General features: G+C 42.5%; 1 protein-coding gene across 5 annotated transcripts in view; it reads left to right on the top strand.

Annotated features, from left to right (window-relative positions):
- BCAS3 (BCAS3 microtubule associated cell migration factor) overlaps window positions 1-25,800 on the top strand; it is a 1,455,708-nt gene extending 1,429,908 nt beyond the window's left edge. For 3 of the 5 annotated variants that reach the window (XM_088446353.1, XM_088446352.1, XM_088446357.1), the window contains one exon: window positions 23,432-25,800. In XM_088446353.1, the coding sequence (XP_088302479.1) occupies window positions 23,432-23,580 (149 nt within the window). In that variant the 3' untranslated portion in view covers window positions 23,581-25,800. The remainder of the gene's footprint in view (window positions 1-23,431) is intronic. The other 2 variants (XM_088446354.1, XM_088446355.1) reach the window with 1 other exon arrangement.
- Window positions 25,801-26,843: the final 1,043 nt, after the last annotated feature.

Below are 26,843 nucleotides of genomic sequence, written 5' to 3'. Positions count from 1 at the left end.
GTGACAGGTAGGGATGGACATTGGAAGTTGATGGTTAGCAAACATCAATGTTTCCGATTCGATGAAAGTAGTTTTCCATCGAATACAGGGAATTTGAAAGTTGCCAGCCATCGGAAGCAACTTTCCGATGCCCATACGATGGCTGGAGGGGCCTGAGTGTGAGGGAAGGAGCAGAGTGATGGAGGAGAGGATGGGGCTGTAGTGTAAGGGAAAGAGTGGGAAGATGGAGGAGAGGATGTGGCCAGAGTGTCAGGGAAAGATTGTGGTGATGGAGGAGAGGAGCGGTGTCTCTGGCAGCATCTGACAAAATCCACACCTATCCATGTACCACAACTAAGATCTAAAAAACTATGCCAGCGATTACCCATTTGGAGCAGCTTGTGCTCACAGGTTATTTTTAATCACTGTGATTTGTGACATTGCCTTTGTTGGATGAGGGGCGCTCCCCTACTGCCTCCACCCTCAGTGCAACCAGATAGCAGAGCCGCCGGTCTCCAGGACCAGCCGGAGCTCAGCAGGAGGCCTGACCTCTGATATGCTCTACTCCAATTGCGCCTTGTTTGTGAGTCTGTCCTCCCTGGTGTTCCTAGTGAATGGACGCACCTCTGAGACTTCCGCAGATATACCAGTCCTCCAGATCACACAGAGTACTGCAAGTACACTATATCACCACTGCTCCATATACAGAGGGGCATAGTGCTGCTATCCGCTGGTGTTTTATCACAACAATATTGTTGTTTTACCTTGCTCAATAAACCAAAGACCTGGTTAAGCTGTACCACTTGTGGACTAATTGCCATCAGCACCAAACAAGTATGCAACACATTTATCACCTTATACACTCTGTTCCAGTGTGTTGTCTGTTATCTAGTGGGACTATTTGCATAACCTTAATTCTACCCAGTGTCATTCCGCTGCCCATCTTCACTATCTCTACTCTGCTAATAGGTTAAAGGATCAGCAGCCTCAAATGGGCAGGGTACAGGATGCCGACGTACGGGATCTCGGCAGTCAGAATCCCGACGCTGGCATCCGACAGAGTTAGAATACTGACACTTTGTCGGTCGGTATCCTAACCCTCCTCCCTCTCCCTACCCTAACCCTCCCTCCCCGGTGCCTAACCTCCCCCCTAGTGCCTAAACCTAACCTCCCCCTCCCCATACCCGAAACCTAACCCTCCCCCCTTAGTGCCTAACCATAACCCTCCCCCCAACCCCGCTACTTACATTTGGGATTCCTGCGGTCAGGATGCCGGAACTGGGATTCTGACAAGTGTTGGGATTCCGGCGCTGGCATTCAGACCGCCGGGACCCCCGCTGTCAGCAGTTTAACCGCATCCCACCTCAAATAGGTTCTGGTCCCCATATATTGACACTGATAACAGCCAATGCTCTGGTTTAATCCTGTCATGTGAATTTTAAGTGATTAATCCCATCAATTACTCACTGATTCAAGCTTTTTTTTTTTAGATGATTCAATTGAGGACATGCTGCTTGTAACCTGGGCAGTGAGATGTCATAGATATTAATCTCAAGCAATTAATTACGCAGAGACAGGATAAAGTAGTACAGTATTTTCTAAATGAAGATACTTGAAGTTGGGTTTGTAGATTACGATTTTGCAGTGGCAATTTATGAAGACAAATATTTTGCATAACGTATTCACATTTGTATCATTTTGGCAAAACTACCTAGCTTTAGTTTTTATTTAGTCAAGTGCATTACTGGTTTAATTAAATATTATGCCTGTATTTTTATGTAATAAGGTCTTTGTTTATTACATGGGTGTGGGCTTAAAGAAAAATATGTCTTGTGAATACTTCTGCTCAGCTATTAAGAGACAAATTACATTTTGCTCTTAAAATAAAAACCAGATGACTCTTAGAAAACCCATGCAGGCATTCTGTAAGTGAGAATTTATCTTATGATCTGAGTAAACAATGTCTCATCATTTAACAGTTATTATAAATAATGGCTTTTTAAGCGCTTTGTTGGGAGCTTATAGGCTCCACATAGATGTGTCACATGGGCTGCTTTCAGGGGGAGAGAGGGAGAGAGAGAAATTTCAGTGACATTTTGCAGGCATCCGGTCACAGACATTGTACATCCTGAGCTGCGTCTGCTGTCACTCTGCTTTCCTGCCATCTCCTCTTGCACTGAACTTGAATCAGGTTGCATGTGGGGAAAAACAAAAGGCAGAAAGACAACAATTGTATCTGTATTTCTGACTGGTAATCTAAGCGAGGGATGGTTATGAGATAGATATAAATTAGGGGTGTGCACCGGCCACTTTTCGTGTTTTGTGTTTTGGTTTTGGATCTGGATCTTTCTTCGTGTTTTGGATCTGGATTGGTTTTGCCAAAACCACCCTTCCGTGTTTTGGGTTCTGGGTTTTGTGTTTTGGATCTGTATTTTTTTTAAAAAAAGCATAAAAACAGCTAAAATCACAGAATTTGTTGGTTTCTCTGCTCCTATGCTATTATTAACCTCAATAACCTTAATTTCCACTCATTTCCAGTCTATTCTGAACACCTCACACCTCACAATAGTGTTTTCATGTCCAAAAGGTTGCACCGAGGTAGCTGGATGACTATGCTAAGCGACACGAGTGGGCGGCACAAACACGTGACCCATCTAGGAGTGACACTGCAGTGGCAGACAGGATGGCAGTTAGAAAAACTAGGCCCCAAACTGTACATAATGCAAAGAAAAAAAAGAAGTGCAAGATGGAATTGTCCTTGGGCCCTCCCACCCACCCTTATGTTGTATAAACAGGACATGCACACTTTAACAAATCAATCATTTCAGCGCCAGGGTCTGCCACACAACTGTGGCTGAAATGATTGGTTCGTTTGGGCCCCCACAAAACAAGCTGGCAATTAATGTGTCCCTGCACAAACTGGCTCTACGGAGGCAAGATGTCATCCTCATCCTCCTCATCCACCGATTCCTCACCCTCTTCAGTGTGTACATCCTCATCCTCACAAAGTATTAACTCGTCCCCACTTGAATCCACCACCACAGGTCCCTCTGTACCTTCTGGAGGCTGGTCTCCCTGGAAGAGCTGATAATTCATTTTGATGAACATCATCTTCTCCACATTCTGTGGAAGCAACCTCCTACGCCTTTCGCTGACAAGGTTCCCGGCTGCACTAAACACTCTTTCGGAATACACACTGGAGGGGGGGCAACTCAGGTAAAATAGAGCCAGCTTGTACAGGGGCCTCCAAATTGCCTCTTTTTCCTGCCAGTACAGGTATGGACTGTCTGACATGCCTACTTGGATGCTGTCACCGATGTAATCCTCCACCATTCTGTCAATGGTGACAGTATCATATGCAGTGACAGTAGACATGTCAGAAATTGTTGCCAGGTCCTTCAGTCCGGACCAGATGTCCAAACTTGGTCCTGCCTGCCCTGCATCACCGCCAGCGGGTTGCTTAGGATACCTAAGTTTTTTCCTGGCAGCCCCAGTTGCGGGAGAAAATGAAGAAGGAGCCGTTGACGTGTCACGTTCCGCTTCAGCTGACAGTGTGTTCACCAGCAGGTCTTTGCACCTCTGCAGGCTTGTGTCGGCCGGAAAGAGAGACACCACATAGGCTTTAAACCTAGGATCAAGCACGGTGGCCAAAATGTAGTGGTCTGATTTCAACAGATTGACCACCCTGGAATCCTGGCAAAGCGAATGAAGGGCTTCATCCACAAGTCCCACATGCCGAGCGGAATCGCTCCGTCTTAGCTCCTCCTTCACTTTCTCCAGCTGCTTCTGCAAAAGCCTGATGAGGGGAATGACCTGACTCAAGCTGGCTGTGTCTGAACTGACTTCACGTGTGGCAAGTTCGAAGGGCTGGAGAACCTTGCACAACACGGAAATCATTCTCCACTGTGCTTGAGTCAGGTGCATACCCCCTCCTTTGCCTATGTCATAGGTGGATGTATAGGCTTGTATGGCCTTTTGCTGCTCCTCCATCCTCTGAAGCATATAGAGGGTTGAGTTCCACCGCGTCACAACCTCTTGCTTCAGGTGATGGCGGGGTAGGTTCAAGAGTGTTTGCTGGCGCTCCAGTCTTCGGCACGCAGTCGCTGAATGGCGAAAGTGGCCAGAAATTTTTCGGGCCACCCAAAGCGTCTCCTGCACGCCCCTGTCGCTTTTCAGAAAATTCTGCACCACCAAGTTTATTGTGTGAGCAAAACATGGGACGTGCTGGAATTTGCCCAGATGTAATGCCCGCACAATATTGGTGGCGTTGTCAGATATCACAAATCCCCAGGAGAGTCTAAGTGGGGTAAGCCACTGGGCGATGATTTCCCTCAGTTTCTCTAAGAGGTTGTCGGCGGTGTGCCTCTTACTGAAACCGGTGATACACAGCGTAGCCTGCCTTGTAACGAGCTGGCGTTTCTGAGATGCTGCTACTGGTGACGCTGCTGCTGTTGCTGCGTAAGGTGATACATCTACCCAGTGGGCTGTCACAGTCATATAGTCCTTAGTCTGCCCTGTTCCACTTGTCCACATGTCCGTGGTTAAGTGGACATTGTGTACAACGGCATTTTTCAGGACACTGAGGACACTTTTTCTGACGTTTCTGTACAGTCTCGGTATCGCCTGCCTAGTGAAGTGGAATCTAGACGGGATTTGGAACCGGGGACACACTACCTCCATCAATTGTCTAAATCCCACTGCACTAATGGCGGATACCGGACGCACGTCTAACACCAACATAGCAGTCAAGGCCTCAGTTATACGTTTTGCTTCAGGATGACTGCTGTCGTACTTCATCCTCCTCGCTAAGGACTGTTGGAGGGTCAATTGTTTAGTAAAAGTAGTGGTGTTCCTACTTCCTCTCTGGGATGATGAACGACTCCCAGCAGCAGCAACAGCAGCAGCGGCAGCAGTAGGCGTAGCAATGCAGGATCCTCCAGAGGAATCCCGGATAGGAGAGTCAGTCATGCCAGTGACATGGCCTGCAGGACTACTTCCGATCCTGACTAAGGAGGAAATTGACGAGGAGGGAGTTGACGGTGTGGTTTGCAGGCGCTTGGATACAACAGGACAACGGGATTTAGGTGTCCCTGGACTGCTTACGGTCTTAGCCAAAGTTTCTGAACTTGACAGTAACTTTTTATGAACGCGCTGCAGGTGCCGTATAAGGGAGGATGTTCCTAGGTGGTTGACGTCCCTACCCCTACTTATTTCACCTTTACATATGGTACATATGGCAAGACAGTTGTTGTCCGGATTTGGATAGAAATATTGCCAGACCAAAGAGGTGGAATGTTTGGTCTTCTGCCCAGGCATGACCGTGATGGGCTTTTTCATCCCACGGACAACAACTGTCTCCCCCGGAGCCTGATTTAAACAAACCACATCACCATCAGAATCCTCCTCGCCAACTTCCTCCTCAGCGCCAGCTACACCAGTATCCTCATCCTGTTGTACTTCAACAGTGACATCTTCAATTTGCATATCAGCAAGTGGACTGTGGGTGCTCCTTTCAGCACTTGCAGGGGGCGTGCAAATGGTGGAAAGAGCCACCTCTTCCCGTCCAGTGCTGGGAAGGTCAGGCATCGCAACCACCACCACACTTGGACTCTCCTTGGGGATTTGTGATATCTTCTTAGAAAGCACAGTTCTTCGCTGTGCTTTTGCCAGCTTAACTCTTTTGATTTTTTTAGTGGGAGGAGGGCTTCCATCGTCATGTGAAGCTGAACCACTAGTCATGAACATACTAGGGATCGACCTTAACCGTTCCTTGCCACTCCGTGTCGTAAATGGCATATTGGCAAGTTTACGTTTCTCTTCAGCTGATTTAAATGTCTTTTTCAAGGTCATTTTCCTGAACTTTGCCATTTGGGATTGTATGTGCCCTCTACTATGACATTGGGCATCGGCCTTGGCAGACGACGTTGATGGCATGTTATCGTCTATGTCATGACTAGTGGCAGCAGCTTCAGCACTAGGAGGAAGTGGTTCTTGATCTTTCTCTATTTTATTTTTATCGGAGAAAGTTTGGTCCTCCATTTATGTTATATCGATTTGATATATACGTGCGGCCAAACACAGAAAATATTTTTTTTTTTGGTTTGGACTGGAGTGTACTTTCGGGGGTTACAGCACCCTTTAATGGTCAAGCCAGCCGGCCCTTTACTTATGACACAGGCGCACGCTTGGCACTACTTTGTTGATGCACGTGCGGCTACTGCGCACACAATTCACAAACACAGAAAATAATTTTTTTTTTGGTTTGGACTGGAGTGTACTTTCGGGGGTTACAGCACCCTTAACGGTCAAGCCAGCCGGCCCTTTACTTATGACACAGGCGCACGCTTGGCACTACTTTGTTGATGCACGTGCGGCTACTGCGCACACAATTCACAAACACAGAAAATAATTTTTTTTTTTGTTTGGACTGGAGTGTACTTTGGGGGTTACAGCACCCTTTAACGGTCAAGCCAGCCGGCCCTTTACTTATGACACAGGCGCACGCTTGGCACTACTTTGTTGATGCACGTGCGGCTACTGCGCACACAATTCACAAACACAGAAAATAATTTTTTTTTTGGTTTGGACTGGAGTGTACTTTCGGGGGTTACAGCACCCTTTAATGGTCAAGCCAGCCGGCCCTTTACTTATGACACAGGCGCACGCTTGGCACTACTTTGTTGATGCACGTGCGGCTACTGCGCACACAATTCACAAACACAGAAAATAATTTTTTTTTTGGTTTGGACTGGAGTGTACTTTCGGGGGTTACAGCACCCTTAACGGTCAAGCCAGCCGGCCCTTTACTTATGACACAGGCGCACGCTTGGCACTACTTTGTTGATGCACGTGCGGCTACTGCGCACACAATTCACAAACACAGAAAATAATTTTTTTTTTGGTTTGGACTGGAGTGTACTTTGGGGGTTACAGCACCCTTTAACGGTCAAGCCAGCCGGCCCTTTACTTATGACACAGGCGCACGCTTGGCACTACTTTGTTGATGCACGTGCGGCTACTGCGCACACAATTCACAAACACAGAAAATAATTTTTTTTTTGGTTTGGACTGGAGTGTACTTTGGGGGTTACAGCACCCTTTAACGGTCAAGCCAGCCGGCCCTTTACTTATGACACAGGCGCACGCTTGGCACTACTTTGTTGATGCACGTGCGGCTACTGCGCACACAATTCACAAACACAGAAAATAATTTTTTTTTTGGTTTGGACTGGAGTGTACTTTCGGGGGTTACAGCACCCTTAACGGTCAAGCCAGCCGGCCCTTTACTTATGACACAGGCGCACGCTTGGCACTACTTTGTTGATGCACGTGCGGCTACTGCGCACACAATTCACAAACACAGAAAATAATTTTTTTTTTTGTTTGGACTGGAGTGTACTTTCGGGGGTTACAGCACCCTTAACGGTCAAGCCAGCCGGCCCTTTACTTATGACACAGGCGCACGCTTGGCACTACTTTGTTGATGCACGTGCGGCTACTGCGCACACAATTCACAAACACAGAAAATAATTTTTTTTTTGGTTTGGACTGGAGTGTACTTTCGGGGGTTACAGCACCCTTAACGGTCAAGCCAGCCGGCCCTTTACTTATGACACAGGCGCACGCTTGGCACTACTTTGTTGATGCACGTGCGGCTACTGCGCACACAATTCACAAACACAGAAAATAATTTTTTTTTGGTTTGGACTGGAGTGTACTTTCGGGGGTTACAGCACCCTTTAACGGTCAAGCCAGCCGGCCCTTTACTTATGACACAGGCGCACGCTTGGCACTACTTTGTTGATGCACGTGCGGCTACTGCGCACACAATTCACAAACACAGAAAATATATTATTTTTTTAGCACTTGGGGGGAGCACCCCTGATGGACAGAGCACCCCCTGGACAACACTACAGCACTCCTTTAGGACTGGGACACTGCACAGGACTTTGGAGTGGACACAGCCCCTATGGAGAACTGACTGCACAACACAGTCCAGCCAGCCCCTATGGACTTTGAAGTAGTGGACACAGCCCCTATTAACAACAGCAGCACAGCACAACACAGCCAGCCCCTATGGACTTTGAAGTAGTGGACAACAGCAGCACTACACTACACTACACTACACAGCCCTAACTCCCACCCTCCCTCTTCACTGTCCACAGCCGAGTGAGAAAATGGCGCCGACGCGGGTACCTTATATAGGATCCAAAACCCGCGAGACTCGGAAGGCGGGATGATGACGTTTTGCCTCGATTTCAGATCCGAGTCAGGCGGGAAAAGTCGAGCCTGACTCGGATCAGACTCGGATCGGGGGGGTTCGGGGGGGTTCGGATTTCAGAAATCCGAACCCGCTCACCCCTAATATAAATGCACTTGTTTGTCCATGATGACATGCTGGCTGATGATTTCTGGGAATGTAATATGAATAATAAACAAAGTAATAACTCATAATTAATATATGGCGTTATAAAATCACTTATTAATTAAGTGTACATAAAAAGAGAATGATGAAGTGGTGGCTTGGCTATATCAGTGCCTTTTAATACTGTGACATTCTTTCTTATGTTTGGTTCTCATTCCTGAAAGAAGAGTGCTCAACGCTGTTCTCTGTTCCTATCCCCAGAGCTGAGGGGCTCTAGGACCTGGTGTGGCTCTCTCTGGAGGTCTGACCTCCGACATTTGCTACTGCGCATGCCTCCAGTGGCGTCCTGCATGTTAGGATGTGCCCTGAGATTCCTCATTGTTGTAGAGCTATACAAGGCCCCACAAGTTCCCTGTTACACTGTGCCATCATTGCTTACATAGAGGAGCATACCGTTACCTATCTAAAGGGGTGTATGTGCCCATGGAGGGGCAGAGCCAGGCACTGTGTAGTCTCTGGGACCAGGAAGGAGTGAGAGCTGGCCGCAGGATGGCAGCAGCAGAAGCTCAGTAGGTACTGGGACAGGCTGCAGGAGCTCACCTGCAAGTACAAGGAGTTTGTCATCCAGAACTCAACAGGGGCAGGTAAGGTAAAGGGGGCGGTGCGTAGGCTCTCCTATCTCATTGCAGGTGGGTGCTGCCATTCTGTATACTGCTGCCCCTGGGTCCTGTTACTGCTAATATTCCATGCATCAGATCTGTTACCTCTGCAGGGATGCAGGGGGTAGAACTGCCAGTCTCTATACTGTCTCTGGGTCCTATTACATATACCAGCTGTCTGTCTGTATACTACTGCTCCTGTATCCAGGGCTGTGATAGTTATAGGCAGGGGCTGGTTGGCAACTTTCAGCCTGGGGGGCAGCACAAGCAAGTGGCCCAGTTTCCACCCCCAAAAAAATCAACCTGTGAATATATATATGCAGGGACCAGCACTCCACCAAAACATGTGTAAAGAAAGTACCTTGCCTTGGTGCCCCCCCCCCCCCCGGGGATGTAGTCTCACCGTGCAATATCAGCAAACAATAGGTCATCTTAATGCCAAAGTTTGAATCTCCTTTGATTGTTGATTTATTATTTAGGGTCCCCAAGGAAGATCTCCAATAAAGGAGATTTAAACGCTGGCTTTAAGATGACCAAGAGTAACTTTATTTTATGGATAGGAGTCCTGTCTGTGTGTATGTATATATATATATATATATATATATATATAAATATAACTAGATATCATACAAGAGACTGTAAGATAGAGACCAGTACACTACCTCAAGTTGCAAAAGACATATATATTTAATTGTACATGATAAAGTGCATTGGCATTTTAAGCAGCAGATGTAAACAGTACTTAGATTTAGATAGGCATGCTACTTATCAATAGTTTCAAAGCAGCCATATCTATCACAAATCTGATGGCCCGATGGCTGTTTCGGTGGATGCTACCACCTTTTTCAAGGACCCACACCACTAGGAAACAAATGCCCCTAAAATAGTAGAAAACATGTAGCTAAAATAGACAATCAGCGTCACCTGAACTAAAGACCCGGAGACATCCTGGTTCCCAACCCAGAGCAATGTGAACACCTGTATAGTGGTAACTATAAACAACGCCGGTCCGGCTGGGCGTATACACACCTTCTTAGCTGCTGCCCGGCTCCAAGTGAATTCTGACGTCCCATTCTAACAAAAATCACAGCAATCCCTGTGCTGCGGGCAACAGACCCGACATGCGCTGCGGCCGCAGCGTCACGTCTGGTCCTGGCCCATAAGACGGGGTGCTATGACAATATAAATAGAACAGGGGACATGTGCTGAATATATCTATCAGGCACCAACCTGCATAAAACATCAGGGAATGCTTAACACCTAGTGTAAGGGTGAACAAAAGAGAAATAACCATATGGAAAACTAATGAAAATGTCAGTATACACAAAAATCAAGCTAAACATCACAAAAACAAAATCAAAAAAGGTAATACAAAAGGTGTGTATTTCTGTAGTCAGTTTCCATGATTCCGAATGACCTGGCACAAAGCCACAAATATGGTCTGACATCAGTAACCAATGCCATCTGACACAGTACACAATATTCCAATGATATAACCCCCTAATGTCAATAAATATCAAGACTCTCTCTCTCTCTCTATATATATATATATAGGGGCCGTAGCTAGGGTAATGTGGCCGGTGCCATCGCACAGGGCACCACAGGTGGGGGGGTGCTGTTTGGGCCTGTCAAATTTCTGTTTATTATCATTCTTGCTTGTAGCTTCCTCTTATTTCATCCCCAGCATCTCCTGGCCTCATCTATCTCTTCCCTGGCCCTTCCCCATGAAGCCATGGCCCTTTTTTGGGTGCATTATGTCCCTTTGAAAAATGAGGGGGGCGCCAATGCTCTTTCTGGCACAGGGCACCAAAAAGTCTAGTTACGGCTCTGGTGATACTTAGGGTAATTAGCTTGGTAGACTAGTGTCAGTGGTGCAGTAATTAGGTGCAGAATCAGACTCCACACATGGCATTCCAGTAAAACAAATGAACATGATGCTTTACTTCTAGCATATTCAGAAACAAACAGAAAATAGTAAATGCCTAGCCCTTTCTTAGGGCACTAGCTCACTTCTTGAACCCTGTCTACAGAAGCAGCTACTCTGCATGAAAGTCTCTCACAGTCTCTGAGATTGGTGGTCCTTCATGCCACATGCAGGCTGCCGCCTCTCACAGTCTGGCCTGCTTCCTTGCAGGTACCATAGCTCAGTCCCAGAGTTGGATAGCCTTCCCTGTATCTCACAGGTCTAGGCTCAGGCCTCCTGACCCTCACTGGCTTGCTAGCACAGTGAGCTCTGTCTGACTGGTCTGCCTCAATACTCCCTGGACTGAGTTCACTCGGCAGCCATTAGGCATCTTCCCACAATGCCTTTCTAGTCGGTGTGGGTGGATCTCCCCTGCCCCACACAGAATCTGCTGCTCACCAGTGCCACCTCTGTGTGTGTGTGTGTATATATATATATATATATATATGATGCCAAAGGGTCCGACGTTCTTGTAATGCTATGGCAGCGTGCCTGGGTGCCTTGCCTGAATAAATCAATATAAATAGCACTCCAGGTCTATGAATCACTTCATACAAAAGACAGGCTGAGCCAGTATGATTGCCAACGTTTCAGCGATCCAACGCTTTTATCAAGACAACGCTGAAACGTTGGCAATCATACTGGCTCAGCCTGTCTTTTGTATAAAGTGATTCACAGACCTGGAGTGCCATCCACTCTGCAACCCTTCCCTCATCTGTATACCCATTATTGTGCAGCCCCCCATCATCTGTATATCCGTTATTGTGCGCCCCTTATCATATGTCTCGCAGCTGGGAGCAGGATGGGGTTCTGCCTTTCGGAGAAAACACTGCCTGTGTAACAAAAGGCGCAGGAGGGAGGGGACGCAGAGCAGATAGATAGGGGGATCCTGGGGTGTCTGGGGAGGGGGCTGCCCTAATGATGGTGGGAGGGTAATAAGTGGTGGCTGCAGTGTTCCCAGTTAGGGAGATAGTGAGCTGGATGAGGGGGTAAAAACTGTGGGGGAGTGATATATGAGGGTGATACTGGGCTGGATGGGGGACAGTGTGATGGGGGACACTAGGCTGGAGAACGGGGGACACTGTGACTGGAATGGCTGGGGGTTCTAGGTGAAATTTTGGCAGTGGGCTAGTTTGGAAGGGGGGATACACTGGGCTGGTTAGGTGGGATACACTGGCATTTGGGGGATCAGTTGTAGATGGTAAGGGACACTGGGCTGGACAAGGGGAAGACACTGTGTGGGGGTCTGTGAGATGGGCACTGGGCTGGGGGGATGGGAGCAATGACCTGGTCTTGCTGCTGTTCCAGTAGACGGCATGCCTGGTCCCGCACACGCTCTCCAGCACGGCACAAGCTGACAGCTTCCTTCTGAGCAACCCCTGCTTAGTCTCCATCTCCCTGCTGCGGCTACTGCTGCTGGGATCAGGAAGAGGTAGCTGCCTCACTTTATGGCCAATGTCTGTGGAGACTTTTCCGTAGAAGTGGGGTTCGCAGAATTTGGGGGGAGAACAGGAGGGAGGAAGGCCCTGCTCATGGAGCTTACACTCTAAATAACTTTTAGCTGTGTTACGCAGAGGGTAAGAACACTTTTTTGTGAACCTCAAAATAGTGATCTCTTGATAACCAGAAGAACCGCACTGTCCATGCTGAGGGGACTGTCTGCTAACATCAGCCATGCCAAAACATTCCTCAACTTGCAACCAGGCCTTATCAAAATATGGCACTGGTGCCAAAATGTCTAGTTACGGCTCTGTATGCTTGCCGTAAAACATACATGAAAAATTGATGGAACAGCAAGTTCAGGCATTCGAATACAATTAGAAAGCGGCCCTGCCCAATAATCCTAAAAGGCACATTTCATATCTTCCTATCTTGAAATTGACAAGCTTCCAGGAAAGTGGATGAAACCAGAAGTTGAGCATTACTTCAAAGATGGGTGACTTTAGGATCACATGGTGGTGAAAGATGGCAGAAACACATACATGGAGAACCATACTTGCCTACTTTTGAAAAAGCATATCAGGGCGATTGTGAAAGCAACACCTTTGAGCGTGGTGGTAAAGTGGACATGTACTGCTACATCTGAGAGACGTGCCATAAAATAAATTTACACCCAAATGTACAGGAGCCACAAATAAGTTAGTAATATCTATTACTGCAACATGGTGCGCGTCGGTCAGGTACTGCACCAGCATCTCCTGCTTGCTTAACTCAGACTTCTGTTCCTCTAGCAGCTGCTAGGTGATGAAAACACACTGATAGAAACGCCCACTGCGGCTTTCGCACATCCGTAATACCTTGCAGTCCTGCGTATACATCGGGAACATCGAGTAACATCGGCCCCTCACGCACAGTTACAACAGGTCCGACCTTACTCAGAAATTGCATCTGTTGTCACATGCAGTGAGTACACAAGCTGCGTATGCCGTCGCAGTGGCTAATTTATGCGCGCCTTAGTAACGGCGTTCAAGTGGACAGGCATACTTGCGTCTCTCCTACCACTCTCCCGCCACCACCCCCAAACGCTGAAGTCTCGTCTTTTGATCTGCGATGGCTTTGTATCTGCGTAGGTGATTGCAGTGTGGTGCATACGCATGTCCAGTGCACACCATCGGCTGATCTGCGTACGCTTTTGCGATCCGTAATGAATCAGGCCCATAGTTCTAAATGAGTCATTTTCCATAGAACTTCATCATATCATACTGAGCATTAATGCGTCTGAAAGTTGAAGACAATGCCAAAATTGATGGAAGCAAATGTGTGTAGGTTTTAAGAACATGCGTTAGGAAAGTAAAATAGACATCCTTGTGTATGAGATCTTAATGTTAACTTCCTTTTGTCAAGTGCACTTACAGCCTTCAGAAAAGCATATACTGGCTTCTTACCAATTATATGTGGTAGTAAAAACATGAAAAGCTCAATTTGGTTTTACAAGTAAACAAATTAATTTATATATATATTAAAAGTGGGAGAGGTCATTTCGGTGTTGCAGCTTTCCTCTTATTTTAGCGGATAAGCAGTTCTTACCCTACATCAACAACCCTCAATTTGCAGTATTCCACAGCACCGCTATACACAGCGTAAGTGATACTGGACATCATGATGTATCTCATTAGGAGATTATGGTCATGCTCTACTGGAAAGTCTGATAGACTCATGAACTTTCGAGAGTTCTTGAGAATGCCTGCCTACCGGGCATTGCTAACTTCCCTTGTGAAGTGGCCAGGGCCTTCATGGCATGAATCCCTGTGAGTTGCATAATCATAGCCCTGCCCAGCACTGTACAATGAAGCAAATCACGCCTCCTGCACTTGTCTCATCAGGGACCTCTACACTTACCCCTTGGACCTCCCCTCTCTTGAAGTGAGGTTCAAAAAGTAGGCAAGTTTGTTTATGATGACACATATCACAAAGTACAGTACATCTAGGGGCCTATATATCCACAGGTCCCTGTGTGCAGCATTTTGGCTGATTTACTTATTGCATATTATTCCGGCAATAAAGGTCAGATCCACTAAGTGTCTAAGCACGTAGAGAAAGTAATAGCTCTAAGTTGTGAAATGCTTAAAAAAAGGTGTAACTGTGATAAATGATTATTTCTCATTAATCACCTTCAGAATCAGAAAAACTACTAATATACCTATACAGCCCATACAGGTTGACTATTGAAAATACTCAGGGGTCTTCAATTTGATTCTTGTGCTGGGCTAGGTGACCTTTGACATGCCAGCTGTTGCTGAATTACATCTCCCCTGATACTTGCCCATGAACAGGTTGTTGCTGAACTAAGTTCCCCTTGATGTAGCTTCGTTAGAGATCCCTACTCTAATATGTAATCTGAACCCAAATATTATAGGTCATTCTTGTTTGTTCAAGTGAGCATATGGCCTACAGTCATTACCACAACATATTGTATTTGTGCTAGATGACAGGAAAAACGATGTGCTCTCAGCTCTAGAATGTCTTCTAACCATGTGCTCTGGCTTCCCGGGTTGCAGAGACAGCCACATGCAAGTAATTAGATCTAGTTTCCTCTAGTCACACTGTCAGGTCTCCATCCTCTGCAAGGACCCTTGTATATTTAATCCCACGGGCATCTTCCCCGCAATCTGTTTACAAGTCGCATTAAAGGTCCGTACAAAAATAAACTTCATGCAGCACATACATTAAACTGTGGGAAGTAAAAAATATTTTTTTAGAAAAACAGAAGATGGAAAATTTGACGATATTCAAGGTTGAGAGGTTTAGTGCCATGGAAAGTGACTGACGTGTGAAAAGGCTCTACAATTAGTTCTTTCCCCCAGCACTTCCATTCAGTCAAGGGTCACTCCTTCAGCAAGCTGAGACCTTGAGCATAATGTGTTGTGACATTTGGAGACGATGAGGAATAATTCCTATATTCTGAGTTGCTGCTGCTTCCCTACTAACCCTGACACATCAGGCTGGCTGTCATTGTATCAGCTTTCTGCCACGATGTACAGGAGTTTGTGCAATTCTCAGTAGGTAGAGTAAAGGGTCATCTCTTCCAGCAAATGGTTTTTTAAGGATATTTTTGAAATGGTGCTTAACAGCCCGCTGAAGGGGAAGTCAAACAGAGAGAAAGGAAAAGCCATTAAATGAAATAATGCACTAGAGATGGGAAATTATTTTAGAACAGACATAAAGAAAATACCAGGACTTCGAATGGGCCACTTCGGCAAAAGCACAAATAAGAAACATAGCATAATTTATGAGTGTTCCGGGCAAAAGATGACTATATAGATTTTCTTAAGGCATTGAATTAATGTGCCATAAAAATACTTTAACATTATGCTTGGCAATGCTTGATATATTTTTCTTAACTTTGTCTTTTGCAAGTTTTGTTAAGGGAAAATAATAAGAAAAACAATATTAGCACTGACAAAATACATGCATATTTTCTGAAAGCTTCATTCATGTGCCATTTATATTGTGTTTCTTATTTACAGTACCTAGTAAATATCACTTAAACAGACTGATAATACAGCACACTAAGAAGCTTATGTAGTAATATAGCATAATGTGCCTGAGATTCTGCTGTAACCCATAGCAACCAATCAGATGATAGCTATCACATTTCCGACAATTTAGAAAATGAAAACATAGTTAATAAGTAATCGAATTACCACTGTGTTGTCCATATTACATAAAAAGGACACTGTTATTATTTCTATTTATTATTATTATTATTATTATTATTATTATTATTATTATTATATTATTATTAACAACAGTGAAATGGTGCTTAAGAAGGCAGTGATCCTCTGTAATGCCCTAATGAAGTCTGAAAAAATCCCAAGGCCATAATATATTTATGTAAAATCTGGCTCTTGAGCATATATTTATGGCATAAATAAAAATGAATAACCCTTTATTTTACATAGCGCCCACTAGGACTCACAGCACATTACATATCAGCAGGGGGGAGTCGGCCATCTTGGATGCACTGTGCCACTGTGATGTCTCAGCATATAAAACATATCTTGCCTGTGGACATCCACATTGTTCAGCGGTATAAAATAAAAACAACATGGGCAGGTTATTATAGAAAATAAAACACCTGTTCCATTCCTCTAATTTATAGATCAGAATTGCTGTTAAAACAGCATGTAAATGATTTGTGCTCTATTGTGTTGATGACATGCCTAATAATCTGCATTTGTGTGTGTGTGTGACACAGTGTCAGTGCTGCAGCCTGATATACAATGCAGAGCTGGCATGCCAGTGGATTGCTAGTCCACCCAGAATAGAATGGGTTAAGAAAAGCTACAAAGTGTTTTGATCATTGTAATGATTGGAACACTCTTTTTGTCCGATAAACAATTATGATGGAAACAAGTAAACGTTTAAGGAGTTTAGCGTCCTAATGATGTTTGATTGGACTTGTACTCTGCTCTGTCTTGGTAGCGATGGCAGCACAGCAAGTAAAAGCTCTGACGTGAGACATTTAACCAAAGCCAGCTGTGTCCTGCAGGAGATGAAAGCACAAAATCAGACAGGATAAGTACAGTATTAGTGTGGGATACGCCACTCATTGCTGATTTAAATTACTGTTTTCACTTCCTGAACTTATGGGAGACTGGGGATGTGAGGCAAAAACTAAAGAAGCTTATGCATGGCCGGTTTTGCAGAAAAGGCTGGAAGAACATTTTATTGACTATGGCTAAAACCAATGTCTCCAGATCTCTGTCTGCACCGACTCCATCTAGTACAGCGGCTCTTCCATATTCAGCATCCACAAGCCACAGTTCATACAGTGACACAGATGTGGTGAATATTTTGTTCCTGTAGGTGTGAATGCCAAAGAGGCCATTTGGGTGAGGTCATTGTCTAAATGCAGTTAAGGTTTTAATTCCTTAATCGAGACCCTTATTTAGCTCCAGCCCTCTGCTGTGCTTTAAGTGTATGGAGGGATTCATGTTCCAACACAAACTGAAAATCATACGAGTCACTAGGTGTTACAACACTGTGTTCCATTCATGGACAAACCTGAATACCACATCCATGGAATGTATCTGCATTAAAAAGGTATCTGTTATGGAGCTTGCCACTTTGATTTGGCCGATGTAAGGCTGGAATTAAATTGAAAGGCACCATGTTCGGTGTAGATATATATATATATATATATATATTAGGGATGTGCAGGCTCGGTTTTACTCGGATTTACGCGGTTCTTATCGCCACTTTACCGCAAATTCGGATTTATTATATTGGCTATCCAAAACACATGATAGGCGATAGCCAATAAAATGCCGTTTAAAGATCCGAGTAAATCCGAGTAAAACCGAACCCGCTCACCCCTAATATATATATATATATATATATATATATATATATTTGGGCCTGCACAGTTATAGATTGATATGAAATTTAAAGTCTACCAGACAGACAAAGCCCAGGATAACAGCATCCAACACCCTCAAATTTTCCACCCTGTCTCGGCTACACTTCAGTTATATCTACTAACTAAACATATAGGCATGTAATGTAGTCTTAAGTTTAGCTTCTATTTTAAATTCCTATTTTTGCTTTTATTTTTTTAACTTCGATTTTATTTCCATTGTAAATACAATTTGCACAACAAAATTTTAAATATTGTTATTACTTGAGACTAATACCTATGAATTGTACATTTACCTTTTCATTCCTGCAAAAATGCAGCCAGGAAATGTGTTTCTATATTAATATATTATATAATATCTTGTGCCTATTTGATTTAATGAGCGTTAACAGAAACCTAGAGGAGGCTATTTACTGGCAAAGTGAAAAAGTGTACTCAGAAATGTTATTTAATTTCTAACCTGAAATAGATTGGGTAAAGCCTTAATGGTTTCTAGGGGTTACCGTACATTTCAGCTTTTGCACTTTGTTAGTTTATAGCACCCAAAATGTAAGTAAATCCTATTTAAAACATAGTATTTGTGACCCTTTCCCTTCACACATAAGTATGATTACAGTTACTGCAGTATCCACAATTGTTCCTATGCTACATAATACTTTCATGGGGATATTTGTGCTAATACTTTCCAAAATTCTCATTACTGTGCGCACAGTCAAGAAATAAAAGTGAAAATTATTCTCACGTTTAACAATAGAGTCTCTGGCTCCCTAAGTTTCCTCCACTTGGAAGGTGATGGACTTGGCTCCATGTCTGACCACAATGTATAAAGCATCTGGACCTATTATTGTACGTTTAGGCAATACTAAATTTAGGACCATTAAAGGACTAGTAATATATAACGATCATGTTCTTTGCACACATATAAATGATATGTCACCTTTGTAAATAGTTTTAGTTTTTACATAATTAATCACCTGACACCCAACTATCATACCTAGATGCACTATCTAGTAGTGTATCACCAACAGAGCCGTAACTGGGTGTTGCGGCATCCTGTGTCGGCCATGCTCACCGAGCGCATGAGGTAATGGGCCATTCCATGGTAACGTTCGTTACAAAGTGATATAACAAACAATTAGCAATTCCTGTATACAGTTTTTTTTAAAGCATGACATGTGTTATATTTTCTCAGTAAATAAAATGAATTTCACATAAATTCCTTTTGCTGTTGATAGCCATGCATATACTTGCTATGTCACTTTGTAACGTGAGTGACCATGGAATGACACTGTCTAATGAGTTTGAGCATAACATACTACATTGAATTTTAAATACAAGTACTCAACCTGATCAGTGAGCGTGGCTTATATAAATTAGTTGGAATGCTTTTACTTTTGATGTTGTTTTTAAAAGAGCTAGTAAGTCTGAAATACAAGCTGCTTTATAAAACAAACATAGTCTAATAAAATTAACAAATATCTATGTATACATGTCAGGATCTTGGACGAGTAATATGCTTTGGTCTAGTGATGCCAATCAAGTGTTTATTGTACACTCTACTTAATATATGACCATTAATCTGACCACTCGCCCAGTCCTAGCAGTTGGACCCACACTTCTGGGTCAAAGATGTTGGTTGATGGTGGTTATCTTCCAACTGTGTTACAGACGGGCTCTATGTTCATCCTTTTGATTTGATTTGTGCTATGTATGAGGCAACACGCACACGTGCGCATTTCCGGTAGTCTTTTAACCAAAAAGGCAAAATCTTTAAAATGTTTAAAAATTTAAAATACTGTTTTGTACTTTTAAACTCATGAATGAGGCATTAAATCATTATTCCGTCTATATATTTTTTTGTATAATAATAGTGCATTAAGACTTATATAAACGTTGAAGATTTTTCTGTTTGAGTGAAGAAAGTTTATGTTACACTTGTGTGCCTGTACAGTCTCCTTACACAGGAAAAGATGAGGAGATTAGGTTCACTGATTGAAATCCCATGCTTTTTATTTATATTCCATTAAAAATAAAAGCTTAGTCACATAATGAAGCAGCCCTGATTGTGATGACTTGGAACACATCACTCAGTGTGAACCTCAAAGCCACATTACATTAAGGATAAACTTCTAAACACAGCCGTCTCTTGCTTGTGGTGTTCTGTGCAACCCACACCTTGACATTTGTGATGCATGAACAATAAGGCAAGAGACTTAAACAGTTTACAAGTTGCAAATTGTAGGTGTGACACAATAACCCACGCCCAATTCTAGTGTCTACACTGTTGCTTTTTATAGTGGCCTGGAGCCGAGAGTCAACAAATGATTACTTGATAAGGGCCTATTAAGTGGAAATTCTTTCTGAAATATGCATGATCCTTGGGAAGAGATGGTAGGCAAGATTAAATATGACCAGTACACATGCTTGTACACAGGAAATGTGAGCAAACAAGATGATGTGCATTAGCCACGAACAAGTAAAAGTAAATTTGCTCACAGACGGCAACTAGTTAATTAACAGTAATAACTAAATAAAAGTGATATAAAAAATGTAATTTAAAGCATATTATCTAATTTTTTTATATTTCGATTATTCAAGAAAACAAAAAGTACATCACAATATGCAATTAATATGAAGATTGATCTCCAAAGCAAAAATAATAAACACAGTACAAGGGCAAGGGTGACATTTCTCAGAGACTAAGGGGCATATGTATCAAAGCTTGATGTGAGATAAAATTGTGAGATATAGATCACCAACCAATCAGCTTCTAACTTAAGGTGCGTACACACGGAAAGATAACTCGTTACGATATGAACGATAACGATATCGTTCAACGATATATCGTTCATATCGGTCATTTTTATTCAGTGAGCGACCAACGATGCGCGTTCTTGCATGAACGATAACGATATCTATGATCGTCCGTACGTGCAGGCCAATCGGGACGATATCGTCAACTTTGCCTGTTCAGAGATGTGGCAGGATGACTTCACTGAAATATATATTTCATGTCGTTGGTGGTACAGATCGTACCGTGTGTATGCAACATTACATTTTGCAGGCTGTGTTTAAGAAATGATAGTTTGAAGCTGATTGGTTGGTGATATATACTTTTCAATTTTATCTCACATCAAGCTTTGATACATATACCCCTAAACCACCACTTTATACAGTATCTGCATAATATACATGTAATACAAAAACAAATAGATGCGTTCCTAAAACACATACCTTGATTATGAATTATTATTATTATATGAAAGAAAGGACTTACAGTCAGGGGCGTAGCTAGAACTTTATGGGTCCCATAGCAAAATATTGAAAGGGCCCCCACACAATATTCACAGAAATTGTAAGAAAATTATTTCCGGTTTGTATTGCTATGTACCAAGTGTAAGACACAGGGACAGCAGTAGCAATAATCGCTGTCCCTGCAAGCTACATTCCCAGCATTTTGAAGGAGTCTAATGCCTCGTTTCCACTAGGCGATTAAAATGAGCGATTGAACGACAACGACATCGTTATCGTTCAATCGCTCATTAATCGTTCACATATATAAAAATATCGTAGGGACCAGCGATGTGCGCTCCTGCTGGTCATTTTAGATATCAATCATCGCCTGAACATGCTGGTCAGTCTGCCAATAACGACAGATTGAGCATGTTCGGGGATGAGGGAGGGTGTCTGCACTGAACGACATATCGTTCAGTGTAGGCACTACAGGGGATCAGGAACGACTGTACGATTACAATGTTGTAATCGTACTGTCATTCCTCAATTGCTAAGTGGATACGCACCATTACACATTTGTGAAAAGACTTCTCCGGGAGAATCAGATACTGCGCATGTGCACTGTCTCAGCCAGACAGAGACTGTGGTAGAGGGATCTGAAGATCTCTCTCCTGCAAATATGTTTCCATGGGCATAAAGTGGTTTACGCAATCTGAGGATGATGTAAATCAGTGGGGCCAAACTCTGTACAGCTTTGCTTTTGCAGAAGTTTCATAGATAGTGTTCAGATCGTAGTCCCCATTGAGAATAAATGAGTTCTAATTGGCCTTCCGCAGGAGATTTCTGTACTGTAATGCTGGGTACACACTGGCCAATATATTGGTCGATCAATTGATCAGCCAATATATCTGCTGGCCATCGTCCAGTGTGTACCCGCCTCCCTGCCAGCGGGACCCGTGGCTGCTGGATATATGATGGCCATTCAGTGTGTATGAACGACCATCATCTGAAGATATATATCTGCAGATCACTTGATCTGTAGATATATCTTTCAGGTCTGTACCCACCTTAAGTCTTTTTTGTTCATATTGTTTCTGTTTATGTACTTTGTAAGACGCTGCGTAATTCTTGTGGCGCTGTGTAAATAAAGGCTAATAATAATAATAATAATATAAAATTACTTGCTGCTCTTTTTGCTATACTCCCAACCAGTGTCTGCTCCAGAGGTGGGGCTGCAGCGCAGTCCAAAATTTAAATAGGGGAGCGACACTAACTGCCAGTGAGTCCCGGCCGGCAAAGTTTGGAAAAGTTTGGGGTGGCAGCTGCTGTGGTTCCCCTATTTAAATTTTGGACTGTGCTGCTTCCATTGCCCCTAAAACAGAATCAGGCCCAATGCCAGAATGCCATTTAATTCCTTTCATTCTTGCAATACTGCTCTTGACCATACTCCTGTATATTATCCTCACTCCTAAGCAGCTTTTGAATGACAATTGATAACAAAGAAATGGTACTAGTGACTTGCTTCAAAAAATGAAAACACACTGTTGCTGCCTTTTTGACATAATAACTGACCTTCCATAGCAAATACAAACTGTCTGTGGACTGCACTGATTTTTTGGTGGTTACAGATGTAAATAGCAGCAACAGTGTGTTTCCCAGTGTATAATGTGTTTTCAGAAAGCAGTATTATTCCAAACATCAGGAGTTATTGTAATAATTTGTACCACCCAGCAAAGTCATTTTAAGTAAATAACAATAGTCATGGATGAGATGACCTTTTACTATATAATACATTATCTTTTTCTGAATATTTTGTTTTGTTTCATAGTAAACATGATTTGTTATATATTTATTAATCGTTTTTTATATAGCGTAACATACTCAGTTGCACTTTACAATTGGAAACATTAACAGAACTAAAACTGGGTAATAACAGACAGACATAGAGGTAGGAGGAAGGCCCTGCCCGCAAGCTTACAATATATAGGATTATCTCTTTCTGGCATTTTTTGTTTTTAGTTTCATAGTGAAAATGATTTGTTATATATATTTATGTACAAGATGTCTATTTTCTCTCAATTGAACAATGTCATTGTTTCTAAGTTGAACGTGTTTTAGTGGAACCTACTGCCCCTCTACAACAGATATCAATCTAGGCAATTTCTCATGAACAATTCAGCTTCATCTATATGTCATTTCAAAATCATCAAGAACATAACAGTCTAATATTTAGTTTTGGGATTCCATAATCCTGTTTATTCTCGTGGAAATACATTACATATTTTTTGTTTTATTCACATTCCTTTATTAATGTCCATACCTTGCAATTATTATTGTCATGACTTTCTCTTTTCTTCTATGTGCCATTACAGAACTACAGCGAGACGGAAGCATAGAGACGCTAAGTAACAGTTCCGGATCTACCAGCGGTAGCATTCCACGCAACTTTGATGGCTACAGAACGACTCTCCCAAGCAATGAAACTCAGCCTCTCAGCCTCTTTCCTTCAGGGATTCTATAAAAAAATAATGTATCTGAAGGAAGAGCGAGAGATTTATATATCCTTATCATTTTCAGTTTAATTGATACATAATACTTTTTACTGCATTCTTGAAACAGTATGTAACATGGAACTATGGTAATTTACAAAGGGCAGATTAGGGTAATATTGAAAAATGCACAAGTCATAACAGGACTCATTCCTTATTGTCTTTTCCGGGCATCATTACTTAGAAACTAATATTTGCTTAAAACAGTAGTAATATAAAGACAATCGTAATGTGTTTTCTACCTATGTATGTTTCTGCAGTGGCATGACTTACCCTGGCAATCCTGGCATATGTATTTATATGGAAATATATCTACATGGGACATGAACATTTGTAACGTGTGACATTACTGTCATTGAATAGCAAATATATGAATGTGTAGAATAGAATAGATACTAATTTATGCTGATGATTCCCTATTAGATGCGTACAATGTGTGTAGACCTCTCCCTGTTATAATAGAAAATCGGTCAAACAATAACTTGTACAGTTACCTTAGACAAGGAGATTTGGCTGCAATGGTTCATAGTTTCCCCCCTTATCACACCTTGTTAGAAATTATTATTGTGAAAACTGTTTCCTGTTGTATTTCTGCTCTTACATCTTCAGATAGTGAGGAAAAGGTAACACGAAGAGGGCCTGGTGCTTGGGGCCTCATTTATCAACGAGTTTTATCATTCACAAGAAGTGATAAAACTTGTTGCGTATGATAATGGTTCCCCAGCAAATCAGCTCCCAACCTTCATCTGTTTGAAAAATGACAGTTGGGAGCTGATTGGCTGGAGCACCATTTATCATATGCAACAAGTTTTATCACTCGTTGTGAGTGATAAAACTCATTGATAAATGATAAAGGATTCTCCAACTGTAAATGTAATTGTCAGCAAAACGTACTAAACTATGAGTGGTTTGAAATACTAAAATTTTCATAGCAACTACATTTAATGAATTCCCTTTGTGGAAGAAATTTGGTTCATGAATGGTTCTTCATTCTCTTTCATATAAATAGAAAATGTAATTATGGGCATTATTTACATTTATGTCACATTACTCACATTCTCTTCACCTCTATTGCTATTTGTTAGCAATATAGCATTGAGAACAAACAAGTTATTCTAGTGCTGAAGCAATTGTTCCGGAGTGCAAAGCTCCACTAAAGGACCCAAAGTTCAGATGACCCACAGAGAAAATACCAAAGGAACAGCTCAGTGCTGACTATCAGTGGTAGGTATCGGTGTGTATAATCTACCAGTACTTGTCACTGTAGCATAAAAATACAATACCAGTTTAATAAGGATACAAACACATATTGGGGATTTTTATTTTGAGCTTCTAACACCTTCTATTATGTGCTGATACACACCAATATATGTTTCACTCACTGTAGTGTAAATGACTGTCCATGAACTGATATAATCATAAATAGTCCTTCACAGGTCTATTTTATATGCAACAGAAATTAGGAATATTGTGTGATGTAATGATATGCAACAGTGTTTTGTTTTATATGTTTTTATTCTTATTAAATTGGTATTATACTGTATATTTATGCTACAGTGACAAGTACAGGTTATTTATACACACCGATACCTACCACTGATTCTCAGCACAGCTTTGTCAATATAGCATAAGTGGTTCTCCAACATCTGAAGAGCTTCCCATGCTTCTATTATTATAAATCTAGCGTAATATCCTGAGATGTACACTTTGTACCTGCTTAAAATTTATTATCACTAGTAAATACAAGTATGTATCCCTGTGATAAATATTCCCAAATGTCTTATTTTGGAAATTTTTGTAGACTAAAAATCTCTTTTAGAAATATGCCAGAAAAAGTTTAAGACATTACTTATTGATCTACTGTATAAAACACACATGCCGGTCTTGACAAGCAGGTTCTTGAGGAGCCAGGGTGGTATGGTAGTAGTGTAGGAAGACACTGGTCTTTTCCCAATATAAAATGTACTTTGCCAAACATCACCAGTTACTGCCATCAGGCTAACTCTTCTAGGGCCACTCACTCTAGAGATTATAGGCTTCTTCAAGGACATGTAATCAACTAAGAAACCTTTTTATTATTATGTCTAATAAAAGCTGCATTTCCACAATAACATGAACTTTGAGCAATCTTGAAGTTACAAATTTTGCATTGTGTAATTAAGCTTTTACCTGTGAATATGAAATAAAAATGTATGAATTTTAAAATTAGATAGAATTTCTTACTTATTATTGCTGGCTGTGCTTGTTGAGCATAAGGGATTTTTTTTTACTTTATAAAATTAAATTAAATGTTCACCAAAGACTAATACGATGGGTCCAGACAGACAATAATGCAGTCGGGTGATGACTGTATCCAACTGCAGTAACAGAGTTCTGCTAGATTTTTTATATTTGGTCACACAGATGTACTTACCTGAATGGTCAAATCTGTTGTATGGACTCAAGGGAGTCCAACAATAATGGACATAGGTTACATAAAATGCCTTTAAATGCTAGACACCAAATATCTATAAAATTCATTGGTCTGCTTGTTTGTCCGATTGGGATGAAACCAATGCGGTGGTCCATGGATCCTGGCCAGGTTTTAGAGGGGTTAGGGTCCTGGTCAGACCTCCCATTGGAGTACGCTGGGTAGAACTTTGACCCGGGAGCCTGTTCTGATCCTTCCACTGGATGGATTTGGATGAAAACTTTGCAGAGTGGTAACATTGGATCCCAGAAGACATACCAGGGGGTTAAGGTCCCGGTCGGACTTCCTGTTGGTCTATGCTGGACAGGACCTTGAACAGGGGAGGCTACTCAGAATAACCTTCTCATCTCCATAGCCGAGGCCAGAAAATCTGCTTTGGTAGATGCAGACACTGCCTACAGCAATTCCAAAAAATGGAGGCGACTCGTCTCCATTTTGGGAAATGGTCCCCGACGACGCTCCCTCTCCGCCCCCAAACGGTTGCAGCATGTCAATCATGCTGTAGCTAATGGGGCACCACGAGCGATCTCGCAGTACAAGATCTGCATATGTGCAGTACAGATCCTGTGCATGTGCAGATCTAAAACCATTGGAGATGTACACAAACCATCGTGTTTGCATACGTACATCTCTGAATCAGCCCCAAATAGTGTTAGCTCCACTAGGGCAGGAACTGAAAAAGACCTGCGGAATATGTGTGCACTATATAAATAAATAAATACTTACTTCAGTCCCAAATGTAGCTGAAAACATAAACTGTGTGAT

The sequence above is a fragment of the Taudactylus pleione genome, unplaced genomic scaffold (assembly GCF_031769625.1).
Source record: "Taudactylus pleione unplaced genomic scaffold, aTauple2 ptg000397bl, whole genome shotgun sequence".
Taxonomy (NCBI): domain Eukaryota; kingdom Metazoa; phylum Chordata; class Amphibia; order Anura; family Myobatrachidae; genus Taudactylus; species Taudactylus pleione.
The sequence above is the reverse complement of the archived record's forward strand: the minus strand, read 5'-3'. Positions and strand labels throughout refer to the sequence as shown.